Genomic DNA, 20169 nt, shown 5'->3' with positions numbered 1-20169 from the left:
CTGAGGGTGATAGACGGAACTGTGTATTAACGTTACCCCGCACTTTTGCAAGAATGTGGAAGTCAGTGCGCTTGTGAATACTGACCCTTGATCCGCCTGAATTTTGACTGGAAACCCAACTCGCGCAAACACTGTCAAAAGCGTGTCTACTACTTCGGTGGAGCTGAGCTCTTTCAGAGGGATTGCTTCTGGAAACTTTGTAGCCGGACGCAGCATGATAAACAAGTACCTGTAACCTGATTTTGTTTTTGGTAGAGGCCCTAGCGTGTCTATTACAAGTCGTCTGAAAGGCTCTGTTATTAAGGGCACTACCTTTAGTGGAGCTTTCCATGTCTCTCCTGGTTTACCCAAGCACTGGCAGGCGTCGCATGATCTTACAAGGTTTTCTACATCTTTGAAACAACCAAGCCACTAGTATTCCATAAGCAATCTTTTCTTTGATTTGTTTATGCATGGTGGCCAGATCACCCATTTCCATGACAGAGACTCAAAAGGTCCTCCCTGTACTTAGTAGGTACGACTAACTGATCTAAAATCCTACCCTTTCAATCTCTCTAGTGCCGATACAACAATCCTCCTCTCTCTTGTATTGTCACGTTGCACCTAGCAATGCCTTCTTTAGCTGTGTGGTGTAATTTAGCTAAGCTGTCATCATTCTTTTGCTCCGCTGCCAGTGACTCTCTGTCCACACATAAGCGCTGATCAAAGTTTATTGAGGCCGGTGATAATAACGACCCTGTCTCGCTTGCGATTGCGTCAGCTTGCTCTTCCTGCAGGCTTGAACTTTGACACTCTAGTGCTACGCTCTCATTGAGCTGGTCAGCTGGCAGGCTCTCCTCAATTGTGTTTTTGTCCCTCGAGTCTAGCTCGGATTCGGTTATTGAAGCTATCTCTTTTGCTGCTTCCGCTGGAGCAGCTGGTGCATTTTCAGCCGAAAGCGACGCGATTTTACGAGCTTGGCCTCGCGTCAATGCCTGTACTACACCCTCTACCAATTTAAGCCCTTGTTCACGCAGTAACCGATTTGAACGATTCGAAAAAAATGTATGGGTACTGCAGTGACAAAAATTTGGAAACTGCAGCCTCGGTCACTAGCTCCCCGAATGGTCCACTGATTTTGACTTTGGCCATGGGCAGACACGGGCTGTGCTCTTCTAGAACCTGTTTTATCCATGCTACTTCTCCGGTGGAGTCATCTACCGTCACGTAAGACGGATGGGCAATGTCCATTGTGGCGACACTGTCTCTTAGCACTCGGCATGGTTTGCCATTAACTTGCAGGTCGTGAAGATAGGGGCTTAAAGGGAAGCTGAAAGCTTTTCCAGAAAAAATGAGTGAAGAGCAGTACGTCGTGGTTTTGAACCCTCTGAATTCGAATATCACATCGAAATTGAGCGAAAGAAAGCGCAAACATATTTCGACGAAAAATGCAGCAGCAGACATGCCTAGCTCGCGCGCCTCGTTTTCGCCTGTGATTGGTTGGGCGCCTCGTGACGTCAACAATGGTGTTCGTCCAGATCGACTGCTGCCACTAAACACGAAGCACGGTTCAAGGTAGTTTGGTGGTGTTTTGCTGAGACGGTGATGCAAAATTTCGAGAGCTTGCGTTTCTCTGAGGAGTTTGGCGTTAAGTCCAAACTCCACGAGAGCGATTTTGCGCGCGACGGTGACGGGCGACGACTTCGAGTGACAAAACGGGCCGTCGCTTGAACAGATCGCTCGGTGTTGTCGCTCGATCGCTCGTTTCTAGAAATATAGAACTCGTCGCTCGTCGCCCGGAAATGCTATGACGACTAGCCAATAGTGTGAAGCCGAAACTGGATGTACAGTACACACCTCAAATACTACCGTTTGTCGCACGGAACGAGCAAACTATTGAATTTTACACATGCAAAAATAACCTAGTGCAAGACCTTCAGAAATATTTTATGCTCCTTCTTCAGTAAAATACATCAACCTAAATTGATAAATCATGCGTCACGCTAGTTTCGGCACGTATATTGCTACCCTCATACCGGGAAGTCGTCGCTCAAAGCCGTCGCCCGCGTGGAGTTCGGCTTGCAGGTGACGAGTGAATGCGACAGACATCACCTCGCTTGTCGCGCTGTCGCTGTCGCGTGCAAGATCACTTGTAAGGGGTTTATACTTTACTCCCTACATGTACGAGCCGAGTGCGAAGAGCCGGCCTCTCCAAGAAGCAAAAAATGCTGGTGCAAGCACTGCTTTGCACGCGAACGAAGGCGAAGTGTTAGCATCTCCATGTGTTGGAAATATTCTTTGGCGAGTATGTTTTTTGCTAAGCTGCATTCAGCGTTCCAGTGAGTACGTTTCCGGGCAAACAACTGTAGTGTTATGTTCTTGCATGCCTCCTCGTAGAATGTAAGCGGTGATGCGATCTTCGGCATTTGCGCGTTGCCCCAAAGCTGTCGGCAATCTACACAGACGGTTTAAACACAGGAAAAGTTTACCAGCTGTTGTAGCGCTTGTAGTATAGGACCTTCATCAGCGCGCCATCTGCAAGCTACTCGTAACCGGCGAATTCCGTCAGCTACGTAAGATGGTCGGTTTCTCTATGTGTGCAAGAGAAGGGGGAGCGCAGTGTCCTGGCGTGAGCAGGCTTTCCAACACATGCAAACTTTACTCTTGTACTACGTTATGGTAGCTGCATGCAGGCTGCTTCACAACACACGTGCGAATAGAAAATTTGCGGCGCTTGGCGATGAAACCTGCGTCAAGGGTGGGAGATAAACATGCACCTTCCGTTCAGCGTGCTAATTTTTTTTTTAGGAGAACCCAAAGCACGCATTATTGATAAACTCCGGTAGTAATCGTCACGGAAGTGGTTAGAGCACAACACTGTTGTTCTTGAGCGCTTTGAAGTTGTTTCGCTTCACAGCAGCCTCCCACTTAGCTGAAAGCTTCTTGTCTTGCAGGAACTAATGGAACATCGAAACATCGTCGCGGCCGCTGGTGTTCGTGCAAGCGTAGGCTGCACAGAACACCGGCATGATCAACCTACAAGTTCAACTGATGCTGTGCACGTCAACTACCACTCCTATATGCACACAAACAAAGGAATGTAGGGTCGAGCGAAGCAGATTAGGAAGGCACGCAAGCAGAAATGAGCCCGGTCAGGCACTGTCGCGGAAACTGCGAAGGAGCGGAACACCAGTGTTGACGTCACTACGCCGTGGTTTCCGGTCTCTGCTCGCATCGTCAGCGTCAGCAGCAGCACGCGGCGCTCGACGGGGGGGGCGGAGCTACAGTGCAATTTTAACCTACGATTGCGTCGCTCCTAAGTGAAAAATCCCCCCAAAATTTTACCTTCATGGTTTATAAGGTTCCTGCATCCATATATGAGCATCTTATTGAATTCGACAGACTCTTCAGCTTCCCTTTAAAAGTTCCATATTCTCATACTTTTCATCCACGTAGGAGAAAATTACGCTAGGCTTTCCGCAGTCACCAGCAATATGTCCCAGTTTGTGGCATTTATAGCAGCGGATCGGTCTAAAAGATTTGAATTTTCTTTTCTGCTCTTTTTGTACAGTTTCGCCGTTAGCTTCCTCCTCGCTCTTTTCTGCGGGCTTTTCCTCCACATCTACAGGCTCCGGTCGTCTAGTCTGCCAACCCTTTTTGAACGGAAATGGTTTCCGCAGTCCATTTCGACTGTCCCAATTTCCGTCCTCGGCATTGAACTTTCTACGCATTGCGTACTCTTCGGCTAATTGAGCCGCCCTTTCCACAGTGTTTACATTCCCTCTGTTTTGCACCCACAGTTTCACAGCTTTGGGGATGCTCTTGTAAAACTGCTCTAGACACATGCATTCAATCATCGTGTCTCTGCTGTCGTACGCTTCCGTGCTTTTCAGCCACTAGACTATGTTGGCCTTTAAGCCGTATGCAAACTCCGGATACCCCTTGCTATCTTTCTTGCCTGTGCTCCTAAACTTTTGGCGAAAAGCTTCGGCTGAAAGGCGGTATTTCTTCAGTAGACTAGCCTTAACTTTTGCATAATCATATGCATCCTGCGCACTCAGTCTGGCGATTACTTCCGCCGCCTCACACGGCAACATAGACAGCAACCGCTGTGGCCACGTACTCGGACCGAAGTTCATCTTCTCGCAAGTCCTTTCAAAATTGCTTAGGAACAAGCCTATGTCAGTCCCAACCTTAAATGGCTTTAACAGCCTGTCCATGCGGTATGATTCTGCCTCACTTGATCGTCCCAGAGCCCCTCCACTTCCTTGAGACAACTCCAAACGTTTGCTTTCAAGTTCAAGTTGCATTTTTCTTAACTCACGATCTTTATCGCGTTCCTCTCTCTCGTTGTTTTTCTCTGTCCTGTTCTCTTTCTTTTTCCCGTTTCTCTCTCTTTTTTAGAAGTTCCAATCCCATTTCAATTTCTTCCTCACTGGCCTGTTCGGAAATTAGCTCCAATAATTTCGATTTTAGCATTTCCTTGCGTACATCTAGACCTAGTTCCTCACCAACAATCAACAATTCGTCTCTCAGCAGTGTCCTTAACTCCATGATTGCTGCTTTACTGCCTTGGTCCTGCTCGCTAAATCTACCTAGGAAAACACAACCTAGCTAACACTCAACAATCTAGCTTCCCTACAGTTCTAAACAGAACAACCACAAAATGAAGCCTAGAGAGTCAAAGCAAGAACCAAGCACTCACCGCAGACACAGCACCACGTCGCAAAGTCCATTTCACTGCTGTCAGCCAGTTGTTAGGATTGGGGAGTCAATCCCATCACTCGTAACCCGTTGTCAAAATTGGAGTCAGGCATAAATTAGAAGGTAGCTGGCCCACGCCGTCGTCCAACTTATCCACGCTGAGGAGGTTATTGAAGGGAAGGACTGCTTCTCATTGAGAACGAGGAATATGGGTTTATTTACAGTATCTACATGCAGTTCATTAGTCTAGCATGACTGTGAGAGAAAAGTAGATCAGTCTAACATGACTGCTTGAGAAAAGTACCCTGAGCAGCCACACAACAGCGGTTTATAAACACTCGGTCCACAATTGATCCCAAGGTGAGGGAAACGTTCGACCAGGCACCGTAGACAAGTTGACCAGGCACCGTAGGCGAGACGACCAGGCACCGTAGGCGAGACGACCAGGCACCGTAGGCGAGACGACCAGGCACTGTAGGTGCATTTACGAGTAGCTGCGACACGGAGAAGCTGTGATACGGCACCGTAGGGTGCATACGGAGTAGCTGTGACACGGAGAAAACACAAGCGGCATTCTCGATGTCAGGTACGTCAAAGCTGTCGATGAGGTAACGCGACAAGCTATCTGCGTCTTGGTGCGGGCACCCGGACTGGTAAATCACAGAGTAAAAAAGTTCTTGGAGCTTTCAAAGCCCAACGACCAAGCCATATTTAAACCAAACAGTAGCAGTTGCAGGGCGTCGACTATTTGTCGTAGCATGGCTTTGATGGCAGAGTCCGACGGTGATATCTGAGTACATTGTCCTTGCTTGCGCTGACAGTCTAAGGCAGGGACGGCTGTAAAGGTAAGGACAGAACATAGCAATTACCCAGACAACAGCAAAGCATTCCTGTTCCATAATAGAATAGTTGCGCTGTGGCGGTGAGAGGAGGCGGCTGGTATAACTGATAACTCAATCTTGGCCACGCTGACGCTGGGCTAGGACAGCACCGACACTATCACTACTGGCATCTGTACGCAATTCTGTGGGGGCATTAAGGTTGAAGGGAGCAAGGATTGGTGGTGAGGTCAAATGCGTGATGAGATGAGAGAAGGTGGCAGATTTTGGAGGTCCTCATGAGAAGGGTATGCCTTTCTTCAAAAGATCGGGAAGAGATCGAGCAATAGCGGCAAAATCTTGGACAAAACGGCGGAAGTAAGAACACAGCCCAACAAAACTGCTTACACCTGTGGCTGACTTCGGAAGCAGAAAGTCTTGGACAGGTCAGGTTGCACTCTGGAAGAGTTGACTAGATGGCCCAAACCTGTGATTTGGCAGCGGCCGAAACAGCATTTTGATGAGTTGAGTTGCAGACTGGCCTTACGAAAAACGTCAAGTATGGTAGAGAGATGTTCAATGTGAATGTCAAATATCAAAGGTGTCATTGTGAGATGTGAAAGATGCGAGTGTCAAATCAAAGGCAATGGTTGCCGCAAATGAAGGCAGGTTTACTTGGGTTTTTTATTGTGGCAAGAACAAAGAATGTGTGAGCAGCACCCACTTTGAAAGCAGGCTATAAAAGTTTGACACGGCGATGGCACTTTCAGGGTAAGCTGCTTTGAACATCTGGAACATCCTGCGGATAGAATGTGTCATAAATTACTTTCTCTCATAAGCCATTCGTGTTGACTGACACAATGCCTTCTTGTTCGAGCCCTGCTGAGAGCACCCAAGTTCGTCCTTGGTGAAGTAGTCTAATGCAGCTTGTACATCCGATGGGCTTAACCTTGACTTTGTGTATGCATCAAAATATGACCCAATTTCATGCTTCGCACGCCAATTTGGGGCCTTTCTCAGCATGTACGTTGTGACACCTGGGATTGCCTCTTGAACGCGTTTGTTTTCAATTTTGGTGGCACGATGGTTAAAACACGGAGGTGCTCTCCATAGGACCTTGAAGCCTCGTACGCTTGCTTCAAGCTACTTAACCAGCCAGCACATGCACGACATTCTGTCACGGACGGTTCAGGTGTACTGACGCTTTCGTATGCAGCGCTTGAAGTTGAATGTATCTTCATCCTCATGACGCTTCTAATCTTGGAACATTTTCCATAAGATTGCCTGCTGCATTTGTGAATGGCAGATGGCGGCTTCAATGGTGAAACATCAGAAGAAAGGTGGACATACCTGTTCAAGTCGTCAATCGCTTCTTCTTCCTGAAGGAATGCCTCGTCTGCTTTATCGCGGGTGTCACTAGATGAAGACAGGAGTTCCATGAGGCGCGTAAAGCAGTGCTGCAGGCCTCGTCGGTGTTGCGAATATTCTCACCTTCGGGCAGTACAAAGCTTCCGCAGGGAGGCAACATCCAAAACATTTACGCAATGGAATTTTTTTTTTTAGCAATCTTCTTGTGAAAGCATAAATAATCGGCACAGAATATTCGGGCCAAGCTATGAGCCGCATGCATAGCGTGTAGTAAACAGTTAGACCAAGTTGAAACATTTATACTGAACAGCACCGCACTCTTTCTGTCGCTTTTTTTGCGCCACTGTCGTAACTAAACCTCCAGAATGTCTCCCGGTTTCACGTTTTATGAACAAGGCCATCTAAAGCTTTTCACTGTGAAAACGTGTCGGCCATGCTAGTTATCGAAGGACAATGAAACCACATCAGCAAGGTGCTGACAAAACGTCAGAAATTAGGCAACTTTGACAGCTTTGGGCTCAGTCATGCCGTACTGCACTTTTTCGGACCAGCTGGAACACATACCGTATTTACTCGCATAATGATCGCACTTTCTTGTAAAAAAAATTGACGCAAATTGAGGGGTGCGATCATTATGCGGGTTAAATTTCCCACGAAAAGGAAGATTTTTTTTTTTCATCCCGCATTTGCTGCGTGATGACAAGCAGGTGGCTGCTGCTGTCAGTGCGGGACACCAAAGCAAAAATGACAGCCGGCGGAGCAAGCCAAACGTGCCGAACGTGATTATTTTTCTTCTCGTGAGTACATTATGCGCATTGAAACAGTTTCTTCCGCATCAGTAACGAATAATATTGTTAATACCTGCAAGTTTGTGACAATAACGTAGCCATGTCCACTTTGAGGGGACAGAAACAGAGATGGGCGCGCTTAGCTGCCAGTGACATAGAAACACATTGCAGGCATGCTGCGGAAACTACGGCATTTGTTTTCACTGCTATCCTAGTACGGCACGTTTCCGCTAAGTGTGAGCGAATATCTTAGCTGCGTTACAAGCGCTAGCAAATGAAGAGGGTACACTTCTAGTGTATCAGTGTAAATGTGGCCACTATCATTGCAGATTGTGATTTATTGCGTGCCCACGAGTGGAGACGAGAAGAATCGAAAGGCGCCCTTTATGTTATCGTTGCTGACCAAAACCATCATGAAGCCTACAAATAATAAAGCTGAGGCAAGTTTGGTTGTAGCTTTTTTTTTTTTTCATGGAAGTGCGGAACGTGTTGAAAGGAATGAAATGAGGCATCTGCTAAAGAATGTTGAGTGCATGCAGACTGCTTGGCATGTCTTGAAGAGTCGTTCGCGTAGCATTCCACAGATGGTAAGCGTAACTATCATTAGCTAGATTTGGCACACGACATATCGCTGCGACAAGTTTAGGGTGCGATCAGTACACGGGAAAGAAAAAAAATCGGATTTTGATGACAAAATTCAGGGGTGCGATCATTATGCAAGTAAATACGGTAGGTGAAGGTCAAGGCAAGACAGAAAGACGTTATCTGTGAGTGACGCAGAAAACATGTGATAGCGGCATACCTGCCAACCTGGTGAGAGCAAAAATCGGGAGACTGCTTATTCGCGTCATTGGAGGGGGGGTTGCATTCACTGTTTCAACTTCCAGTGGGACCGGGGAGTTGTTACAACTTTCAGGCAGTGTTCGATGAGTCCTTGTGCAGGGACCTTGCAGTAGCAGGCTTTGCTAATTTGTCCGAGTAGCTTTGCTCAAAACATGGTCCAGACTGACGGCCCTTCACTTGCAGCAGGTGTTGGAGGGTTGTGTTGCATACTGATGAGCGGAATTCAGTCCTAATTTTTCGTGCCGTGCTAAAATCCTCTCACACTCTGCCTTGCTATGCGATATCATGAGTAAATCCAGCATCACCTTTGCAACTCGGTGAAACATGTTTTCCATCAGTGTTTTTCATTTTTCCAACCATAGACCACTGCACATCCCACCTTTCTTCATTCAGAATGTCCTCTGGAAGACTGTACACTTGTAGTGTGGCAAACTCAGCTTCGAGAGCATCTAAAGCGTCTTCAGCAGATTCACTGGAATCTCGAGGCAGCAGCTGAGGGAAGCTCTGAATAAAGAAATGAATACTTGAGAGCGATGCCTGTGAAATAAATTTCAGGTTGGCCACCCCTGCATTCTTCAGAGTTGCGTTTCATCAGTTGCGTTTTAGAGTTGCATCCACTGCGATAATGCTTCACCTCGTCAAAATATAGGAAAGATTTTTGGTAGATGAGGTCCAACGTGGTCGCTGACACTAAGGGGTAGGTTGTGTTAGATGAGGAATCCCATAAACAGGCACTCCACACATACGACACTGTTGTCGCAGTTTTTCCGGAGAAAGTTCACTATGTTGCCTTGCTGCTCAGTGGTACAAACTTAGCTTTGATGCTTCGCCATGGAAATGTGCAGTTTCCAGTCGCCTTCGCCACCGTGAGACATGCTGACGTCGCATCCACACGTTGTACAAAATGCATAAGGTTCTCCTTTTCTTGATGTCAAAAAGCACGAAAATTCAGAAGTATAAGATCGCAAAAGCTTCTGCAAATACCTTTCCTAGGGCTCTGATAGCACCATGACATCAAGCACACGAGGCTTCTAACTTTACACAGTGCACCGCACACAGACGGCGTAGCCAACACTAATCATACACACAAGCAGCAACACCTTACAAGCAGCAGCAGCAAGATGCACCATGGAGGAAGGCCTGCATGAAATGCATGAGCTACATTGGCTCTGGCTTTGGTCGGCTTACTAGGCACTGTAATCGGCTGCTTAGTCGATGATACCGATGATGCTAGTGCGGCCGTTGTTGATGATGCTGATGATTACGATGTGGCTTTAAATTTTGCAGTGCCGGTTTCACAAAAAACATTATTGCGCGAACAGAAACTACTTTTCGGGAGATATAAGACAGTGATCGTACAATCGGAAAGTTCAGTCAAAAATCAGGAGTCTCCCAGGCGAATCGGGAGGGTTGACAGGTATGTAGCGGGAAAGGAAATCAACAGCTCGGGAAATGACTCAGATAAGTTTTTAGAAAAGCACAGAGTGAGTTGCATGCGGGGAATAGGGAGCAGGCAGTGAAGTAGCACCTCCATAACGGCACATCGGCTGATTATGGAAGTGCTTTGTCACTTACGGATTAGCCTGCCTTGGTGCTGCTTACAGGTGATTTACTATGTGCACCGGGTGGGTTTTGGCAAAGTCAGCCACAACATGCACTTGTGGTGTCTCGCATGCTCTTGACAAGTGAATAATGGAGGCATAAGTGCGATGACCACAGAGGTTGTAGGCTTTGCGAACTCAGTATGGTTAGCACTTTAGAGGGTGGCAGCCCCCCACCCCCACATGCGCTAGACACAAATAAAATCAGACAACACATTTTTGTTGAAAACAAGCTGCCAGAGCGAAGTTCGTACTCAGCAAAGAAAGTACAACTAGATTTACGTACAATGCCAACTGATAGAAAACCAGCAAAGGTACTGAAGCCAGCAAGCTCAACATGGGCGCCACTTTGGCCCATTATATATATTTTAAATTTAATTTATTTCATATTGCAGACTTAGTTCAGGTCCAAGCAGGGTGGTTAAGCACAAAAATAATACAATGCATTAATAAATCAAGCAGGGTGGTAAGACACAACAGTAATACAACGAATCAATCGATTGAAACAGGCAACAACAAGTTATTTCAGTATGTTATAGGTCGGGGAAAAAAAGAATCCTTGAATACATCCGTCCATGCAAAATAAGGTGTTAGTGAATTCGGATGGTGTCGAGTAAGCCTAGACATTGAACTAGACAGATAGGATGCAGGATTAATTGATAAATCTCCATTAAAAAGCAATGAAAGAAATCGAATTATTAAGTTTTCCCTTCGCTACTCAAGAATTTCGATGCCATTATCACGCATTATTTGTGTTGAGGAATCATATCGAGATAATTTTGAATATATAAATCACACGGCTTTCTTCTGTACCCTTTCGAGACACTTAATACTTTGTTTAGTAAACGGGTCCCAAACATATGCATATTCAAATTTCAGTCTAATTAATGAATAATAAGGAAGCAGTTTTACGTTAAGTTATATATTTTCACAAATTATATTTATATAACTATATAAAATTATTTTTTTTTCTAAATATAGTTTACGCAAGGCTGAAGTACAGATATCTTCAATGTGTAAATTCCATGATAAATTGTTAGTAATTGTGGCACCCAAGTACTTATATTTTGTTTCTTCCTGCAAAGGCAACGAACCTAATGTGTAACTAAAGGTTAGTGGAGCTTTCTGACGAGTGAAGCGAAGAAAGACTGTCTTTTCAACGTTAAGCCACATTCCCCACATTTTGCACCAATCAATAATACCAGCTAGAGAAGTATTTAAATCAATTTGGGCCTTTGTTGAAGTGATATCTCTAAAAAGCACACAGTCGTCCGCAAACAACCTAATTTGCACAATGGAATGGATTGAAGTAGTAATATCATTTATGTAAAGTAAAAAGAGCAATGGTCCTAGGACACTTCCTCGAGGAACACCTGAGTTGACCGGAAGACAGCCAAACTGTTGCTTAATAATTGCCATAAACTGGCGGCGATTTGTTAGACAGTTTGTTATCCATGCGATCAATATTTCTGGGAGCTCAAGATGTCTAAGTTTTAGTATTAGTTTGTCATGTGGAACTGTATCGAAGGCATTGCCAAAATCAAGAAATACGGCATCAATTTGACCATTTTTATCAAGGCATGATGCGAGTGAATGAATTACGGTGACAAGCTGTGCAACTGTTAAATAGCTTTTTCTATACCCATGTTGAAAATTAGACAGTATTGAATGTTTATCTAGAAATTCGTTAATCTGATTGGGAACAATATCTTGAATTACTTTACAACCATGAGGATGTCAATGATATTGGACGGTAATTTTCTAACAATGAACAGTCGCCCTCCTTGAATACGTGTACAACTCTGGCTATCTTCCAGTCATCCAGTAATTTTCCAGCAAGTAACGAAGCCCGATATATAGTAAGAAGGAACCTTGCAATAGTTTCAGCATAGCGTTTCAAAAAAATGTTTGGAAGGCTGTCAGGGCCACATGAAGATCTACTTTTTAAGTTAACTAGCATCGAAACTAAGCCAGTGTATGAAATAAAATTTGCTTCGGATGGGTGAGACGTTTTGTCCTTCAATGAACTAATGCCAGAATTAAAAAATACAATATGGAAATAATAACTGAAACGACTCACAATATCCCTGTGATAGGTAATGAATGATCCATTGATGCAGATTTGTGCTACTGGCTTCTGTTTTTGCTCAAGTAATTCCAGAACTTTTCAGGGAACTCGATCAAGCTGTAATCATGTTTTCTTTAAACTTTTTATCTTGCGGGTCATGTGGATAATTTCACGTGTCATCCATGGTGTTTGTTCGAGGACTAGTTTGTATTTATCAGGCACAAATTTATCAATATAGAACTGACACGTTTTTAAAACCGCGCCAAAGTGCTATCACATCACTGTCGTTGAAGTCGGTGAGGCATGTTTCCATATGTTCTATTATATTATGGCTGCATCATTTGCGCGTGAGTAGTCCTTGAAGGAACGCTTCACAGGTTTCTCAGATATGAACAACGAAAATGAGGAAACATATTATCGCATCCACGTTTTGCCCAACTTAAATAGACTTCCATGCAAAATTTTTTCAAAAATTGGAACCGGAGTTTTTCTCTTATTTCTTGAAGATGAGTTTTCTTTTTTTAACTATTTTTCTTCTCGTTTTCACATAGGAAGATAATATTTTGCTTGAATGTTGCAACGAGAATGCTCTATGTTTTTCCAAGTTTGTCTGAAATAGAAAACATGCCAAAATGCATCAAAGTTACAAATTTTTTTCTGATTTGGGCCATGTTTAGAATTTTTTTTTACATTTTTCTCCTTTGCAGACAGCATAAAAAAAGCATGGACCTAATTTACTGTGAAGCGTATTAAAATTAGCAGAAAAGGTTTTCTACACAATGCTTTTAGTTTGCATTTAATTCAGTCGTAAAATCAGAAAATATTGTGATAAGCAATAAAAAAGTAGGAGGACGCCCAAGGTGCCCCCTTCAAATATTTTTTTTTGGCCTCTGGGAAGGCTTTTCGGGAATAAATATTTGGTTTCGCGCTGTCTGAATATTCGTACATGACAAAAAAAGAAAAAATCAAGCGGACATGCATGTTTTATCTCTCATGGAATCACCCAATAATGTTGTCGAGGTAGCATAGGCATGTGGATCATTTGAAACCCTGAAGCAAGGAGTCCATCATATGCTCAATAGTGGCCGTCACATTACATAAGCCAAAGGGCATAACTCTGAACTGGAAAAGACCGTTGGGTGTTATAAATGTGGTCTTTTCTCTATCCATATCGTCGATGGCGATCTGCCAGTACTATCCGGATTGAAGTTCAACAGAGTATAACTAGCTCGCACCATATAGGGCATCGTCAAGGGCATCGTCGACTCGCGACAGCAGGTACACGTCTTTCTTAGTCACTTTATTCAGATGGCGGTAATCCACACAGAAGCACCATGTTCCGTCCTTCTTCTTAAGCAACACTATTGGTAATGCCTACGAACTCGAAGAAGGCTCAATTATATTTTTATTGAGCACCTTGTTAACCTCTGTTTGAATTACCTGGTGTTCTAATAGAGATACGCGATATGGTCTACAGTGAAAAAGAGCAGCATCGCCAGTATTAATACGATGCTTGACAGCAAGCGACTGGCCTAAGGGGCGATTGTCAAAGTCGAAAACATCCCTGTGGGAAGACAAAACACGGTAGAGGTCTTCAGCTTGTGCAGGTAAAAGATCCGTTGATGTCATTCTCGGAAGCTTGGGATCAGCACAAGAAGCAGCCTTTGGAAACCTGGTAGGCTGAGATGAAGCGTCGAGTGAGAAAGCTGCCACGTGATGGTTATATAAAGGCTCAAGTTGGGCGAGGCAAATTTGCTTGGTTCGACCGAAATTGAAGACAGTAATGCAAGTCTGGTTGGCCATGATAGTCAGAAATGTGTAAGGTACGGTGACATCATACTGCAGTGGAATGTCGGGCAACAAAATGATGAAATGCTCTCCATCAGGAACAGGCGGGGAAGACGACAGTTCAATATATCATAATGATTCAGGTGGCAGTCGACTAAAGCTGGTGGGACTTAAGTGGCTGGGGTTTGTACCACAAGCATCCAAAAGAATAGGCAGTTCGAGGCGGAGGGTGGTGGCGAAGCAGTCAATAAGAGCCAAATACGCTGCGAGAAAATCGAGGCTGAGAATGAGGTCGTGCGGGCAATGAACAATCATGGTATAAAAAGGACGGCAGTGTGGTGGCTGGTGATGCTTACACGTGCTATACATACTGATGACAGGAAGAGTACTGTCATCCGCAACGCGGACAACGCATGAGGTTGCAGGAGTAAGGAGCTCTTTATTTCGTCGTCAGAAGGCAGCGCTCATAATGGAGAGGTGTGCACCTGTGTCGATCAGCACAGTGACAGGAATGCCTTCAATGTCAACCTCAAGAAAGTTATGGTTCATAAGCAAAGTAAGCAGAAGATTTGAGGGCAAGGCCGACATTGCAGCTTCACCTCCAGAAGCTGCAGTTCCTAGTTTTCCAGCTGGGTGTGGAGGGGCATGAACGAGGACGAGAAGTGATGGGGCTGGGGTGAAGGAGACTGACGACATCAAGGTGACGGCAATTGGCCGTAGCGAAAATTTGGAGCGGGGGCGTCAACGGCAGTATGATCGTGGCGGGAAGCATAAGGAGTAGCAGGTGCAGAGTTGCGGAAATAGGCACTTTTGAATGTTGGAGATGGAGTTGGCCATCGGTTGCGGCAATGATGAGTGGTGTGGCCAATGCGGCAGCAACGGAAACACATGGGCTTGTCGTCAGAATTGTGCCATTCAGACGGGCTGCTGGACGTGGTGGGAAAGGACTGTCTGGTGAGAGGAGGGCTGCGAGAGAATTGCTGCACGCTAAGTGCGTGGGTCAACGAGCACATGGAGTCGAGATTCACGTTTTCAAATTCTTGACGGACAACAGCAAGTTACAACAATCGTGGATTACAGCAATTGTGGCTGGTAATGGATCGGTGGGCGGCACGGAGTAGGATGGTGAATAAGCGGCCTCGAGCTCACAACGAATGGCGCGTGTTACGTTGTCACATGGGACTGGCTGGCGGGAATGGTCCTCACAAGTTGACGTAGCAGCAGTATTGGGCAGGCGCACGATGTGGGGAGTAATGCGACAGCTCTTAGCTTGTTCGAAGGGGTGACATTCTTTGATAATGGCGTCAATAGCTGAAATGTTGCCGAAAACCAGCAAGTTGAAGGCATCACCTGCGATACACTTCATGTGGGCCACTTTGTGTAAGACATCTTGTCGTCAGCTTTGCGGCAAAAAGCCAAGATGTCTTGTATGTATAAGAGGTAGGGCTCAGTGGGATTCTGAGCACGCGTCGCAAGGGCCTTTTTTTCTATGACCGTGTGCCCGAAGGGGTCGCTGAACAGTTTGTGGAATTCTTCTTTGAAAATGTCCCATCTTGTTAAGTCATTTTCGTGGGTTTGGTACCACACGGGTCTGGTTGGGCCCAATAATGTATTGTGCAATGTCGCATGAGCGAAGTAAGCAAAAAGTTTGCATCCGTTCGTTAATATAGGATGTGCACTTTGATGGTTTCAGTAAGAGCTGCTCTTGATCCAGCATCGACTAGCTTGTCGCCTGCTAAGCCACAGTGACCAGGTACTCATTGGAACATAACAGAGTGACTGTTTTGCTGAGCAATGCCGCGTAGCTGTACTATGTCTAGGTCCAAGTCATAATACTGGTGTCTCTCACACAAAAAAATACATCATTTGCAATAATGATTTTGCATCATAGAGCTTCGTCCACTTTCGGGGTGTCCCCTTATGGCAACTATATTTCTGCAGTGGTTGAGGTCATCCTGTGGCCTAATTGAGGTGCCAATCAGATAAAAAAAAAAACGACGTTAGCGAGCATGATCCTCCGGTCCCACCTGTTGTTAATGCTGACGCGTTCATAGAGGTTGATCCACTCTTCGACAACAGTGCCGTCCAAGTCTGAGAACGGACCAGGGTCGCGAGCGGGGTAAGCGTCACGAGTGGAGCAGCCTGATGGGTCGCAGCTGACAGTGATGGGGTCTCATCTCCGGGAAGCATGGTAGTGAGCTTGATGTAGTGACCGCTGCGGAGCTATGTGGCAAGGATGTGGATTGCAAACCTCCACCAAAAAGCTACATGTAGAAAGACAACACACAAAAGGTACTATTTACATTGTATTTACAAGAGCAGCACAGCCAGAGACTAAGGTGAATGCCTGCCAACCTGGCGAGATAAAAAAAATCGGGAGACTTTTTATTTGCGCCAATGGGGGGGGGGGGGGTCAAACTTTCAGGCGGTGTTCAATGAGACTTTTTGCAGGGACCTTGCAGCAGCAGGCTTTGCTCACTTCAAAAATTTGTCCCGAGTAGCTTTGCTCAAAACATGGTCCAGACTGACGGCCCTTCACTTGCAGCAGGTGTTGGAGGGTTGTGTTGCATATTGATGAGCGGAATTCAGTCCTAATTTTTCGTGCCGTGCTAAAATCCTCTCACACTCTGCCTTGCTATGCGGTATCACAAGTAAACTGAGCATCACCTTAGCAACTCGGTGAAACATGTTTTCCATCAGTGTTTTTCCTTTTTCCAACCATAGACCACAGCACATCCCACCTTTCTTCATTCAGAATGTTCTCTTGAAGACTGTACGCCTGTAGTGTGGCAAACTCAGCTTCGAGAGTATCTAAAGCGTCTTCAGCAGATTCATTGGAATCTCAGGGCAGCAGCTGAGGGAAACTCTGAATAAAAAGACGAAGATGCGAGAGCGATGCCTGTGAAATAAATTTCAGGTGGGCCACCTCTGCATTCTTCAGAGTTGCGTTTCAGAGTTGCGTCGCCATCCATAACACTTCGCCTCATCACATTTTGGAAACATTTTCCATAGAAGAGGCCCAACGTGGTCACTGACACCAAGGGGTAGGTTGTGTTCGACAAGGAAACCCGTAAACAGGCACTCCACACGTATGACACTGTCGTCGCAGTTGTTCCAGAAAAGATTCACTATGTTGTCTTGCTGCTCAGCGGTGCGCTGTGGAAACATGCAGTTTTAAATCGCCTTTGCCACCGTGTGCTGACGTCGCATCCACACGTTGTACAAAATGCATAATGTTCTACTTTTCTTGATGTCAAAAAGCACAGAAATTCAGAAGTATAAGATCGGAAAAACTTCTGCAAATACCTTTTCTTGGGCTTTGATAGCGCCATGACATCAAGCACACGAGGACTAACTTTACACGGTGAACCGCATACATACGGCCTAGCCAACACTAATCATACACACAAGCAGCAACGCCTTACAAGAAGCAGCAACAAGATGCACCATGGAGGAAGGCCTGCATGAAATGCATGAGCTACATTGGCTCTGGCTTTGGGCGGCTTACTAGGCACCGTAATCGGCTGCTTAGTCGATGATACTGATGATGCTAGTGCGGCCGTTGTTGATGATGCTGACGATTACGATGTGGCTTTAGATTTCGCAGTGCCGATTTCACAAAAACCATTATTGCGTGAAAGAGACCACTTTTCGATAGATATAAGACAGTGATCGTACAATCGGGAGGGTTGGCAGGTATGAAGATGGTAACCAGCTTGTGCCAAGCCCTGTCTTTGTCTTCCTTTGCTCCATGTCTCATTAGCGCCTGTTGTATTGCAACAACATATCCCAACTCCACATAGTGTAAGCACCATTTTTTTTTCTGATGTGTGTGCACATTGGGCACTAATTTTTGGTGTAATATTGTTATAAACTGAAATGTTAGGACATGATACTTCAGGTATTAAAGTGCCATGACAACACAGGAAGTTTCTAAATATGCTCTAGTCCCAAAGGTAGTCATCACAGTCTGAAACCCACCAACGCCAACCCACTATTGTTGGTGAGCGCAGAAATTATTATTTTTTAATATTTAGATTTGTTTGCATTTATGCTGCTGTCCTACTTCATCGAGACCATATGTGAGTCAAGTATGTACTGCAGACAATGTCTGCATATGTGCAGTAAAATTTAAATACAAAAGTATGAAAAGATTGACATATTGGTGGATTACATATTTTTGTACCTACTACAAAAAGTATGATAATGAAACAAGTATTCTGAATAGCATAGTTGATAGCCCTAACATTTAAAGCAGTTGTGTGCAAACTGTGCCCATTATATACACTTTGAATTGATAAATTAATGGTGGAAGGTAAGCTTGAAAGTATACTCACTACTTTGTGCCTGTTTTGTCAACTGGATAGCTTGCTGTATGGTTCTAAATGCTGGAAAAAAGGAGAAAAGATTAAACTTTATATAAAGTTAACCGTGGAGACTTTCACATAACACTTCTACATATTTTTTTTTAGCTGACAGGCACTCACAAACTAAATGCATCACACTTGGAATATTTAACCAGGCCTTGTTAGAAATTTTGATTCTACACGGCAAGTTGCAGAGCACCACCCAGGTACCACGAGATATTTTTAATACCACAGTGCAAGGCCATGGTACAAAGAGCTAACCGCCTAATCAGCAGCCACCTTTACTGTCTTGCTGCATATGTGCCCTCTGCTGGCAGCTCCATGAAGAGTTACGTTTTCTATAGTGGCTTCCATCAATGGAACACTTCGCAGACAGAGTCCTAACTATGCAATCTGCACACCCCTGTTGTTCGTTTGCAATGCCTAAATCTGATGGGGGGCCACCGTGTGAGCATGAAAAAAATTAATTCAACTGCTAGGCTCATCACTGAGCACTTGCCAAGGAACCTCATTTCATACACTGAGGCATGATAAAACAGTACAGTTACTGTACATGGTTCCAAAACGAGCATAATTCTCCAAATGCTGCTTTCAACAAAAGCAGCTCCATGGCTGCAGCAGTCCAAACACCACAAAGCTGGTACGGCTAAGTAACGCTAGAAATAGCAGCACCTGCCATACTCTGTCTGGCATCTTGTTTATATGAAAATTCCTCAATAATTATTTCTGAAATTTGTTTACCTTCTTCGCTCACTGTATCTTTATTTTTTTTTTTGTCGAACTTTAATAGTGAGCTCATTGATTTTGGTTTTTTTTTTCCTCATCTGACATTCTGCTGATTGTGGTGTAGTTTAACAGATGGCACTACAATACTCAAAAAGAATCGACATGAGGCTATGCCTTGGCACATGCAACAGGGTGTTCCCATGTGTTGTGAATAGATTTAACAGCTGCAACTGCGCAAATATAGGTATTTAGTTTGTAGCCAAGCATGCTCGAACATCGCAGACAGTGCATAGAAAAAGTCGCTCTTTGCTGGTGTTGCACCAAGTCTGGCTTTTGCAAACATAAAGTTTTCCTTTCTTATGTTAACCTAAACAAGAAAATGCACAAGAAAAGTACATGTCACATGGGTTACTTTTTATTGAAGCAAAGCGAATGTACACCAGGTGTGTCAGGAAAAATTTAGGCTACAATTAAACTGAAAAGAGCAGAAACAGGAAATTTTTTCTGTCAACACATAGTTTGTGGTGGTGGCATATACAAGGAAGTCCCAGCTAACTTTAGCCAAGGTTTGAAATATTCCAAAGTACTTGAGGACGCAACGCATGTTGTTGGCTATTGTATGGAGCAAGTCACACTATTTTTTTGTTTTCTACTTAATTGAATAATTGGTCAAGATTAACCCTTTCAGTGCCAGGTTTTTTTCAGAGGTGACACACCCCCAGTGGTGTTTTTTTTTCCCCGCTGATACTACAAAATGAACACAATGGTTTATTTTTGCTTACGCAGAACAGAAAGCAAAAATGACATGGTTAGTGAAAAATGTACTCTTGGTATCTGAGGGGAGGGTGTGGAGAACGTAAAGGTATGTCAGTAACACGGCAGGACAGAAACATGGAAATGTATCAGTACATCAGAGCACTGAAAGGGATAATTAACCAACTTCACAAATATCAACTTTAGGGTGAAGCATCCAATGAGAAAGTTGTGGAGTTCTAGAAAGTATCCAATTCAGCTGCTTTGAACTTCCTCCTTGTTACACAATATTTTTTTCTGCATACTATAACAAAAGTTTGCAAAATATGGGGGGAAAAAACCATGTGACTATGCCCGCTTGTGTGC

At 44.6% G+C, this 20169-nt stretch overlaps 1 protein-coding gene across 9 annotated transcripts in view; it reads right to left on the bottom strand.

Moving 5' to 3' along the window:
• LOC142566104 (WW domain-containing adapter protein with coiled-coil-like) overlaps positions 1-20169 on the bottom strand; it is a 448398-nt gene that overhangs the window by 125164 nt on the left and 303065 nt on the right. For all 9 annotated transcript variants that reach the window (XM_075676876.1, XM_075676877.1, XM_075676884.1 and 6 more), the window contains one exon: positions 18295-18345. In XM_075676876.1, coding sequence (XP_075532991.1) covers positions 18295-18345 — 51 coding nt within the window. The remainder of the gene's footprint in view (positions 1-18294; positions 18346-20169) is intronic.

The sequence above is a fragment of the Dermacentor variabilis genome, unplaced genomic scaffold (genome assembly GCF_050947875.1).
Source record: "Dermacentor variabilis isolate Ectoservices unplaced genomic scaffold, ASM5094787v1 scaffold_12, whole genome shotgun sequence".
Classification (NCBI taxonomy): Eukaryota; Metazoa; Arthropoda; class Arachnida; order Ixodida; family Ixodidae; genus Dermacentor; species Dermacentor variabilis.
This window is presented reverse-complemented; position numbering and strand designations above follow the sequence as displayed.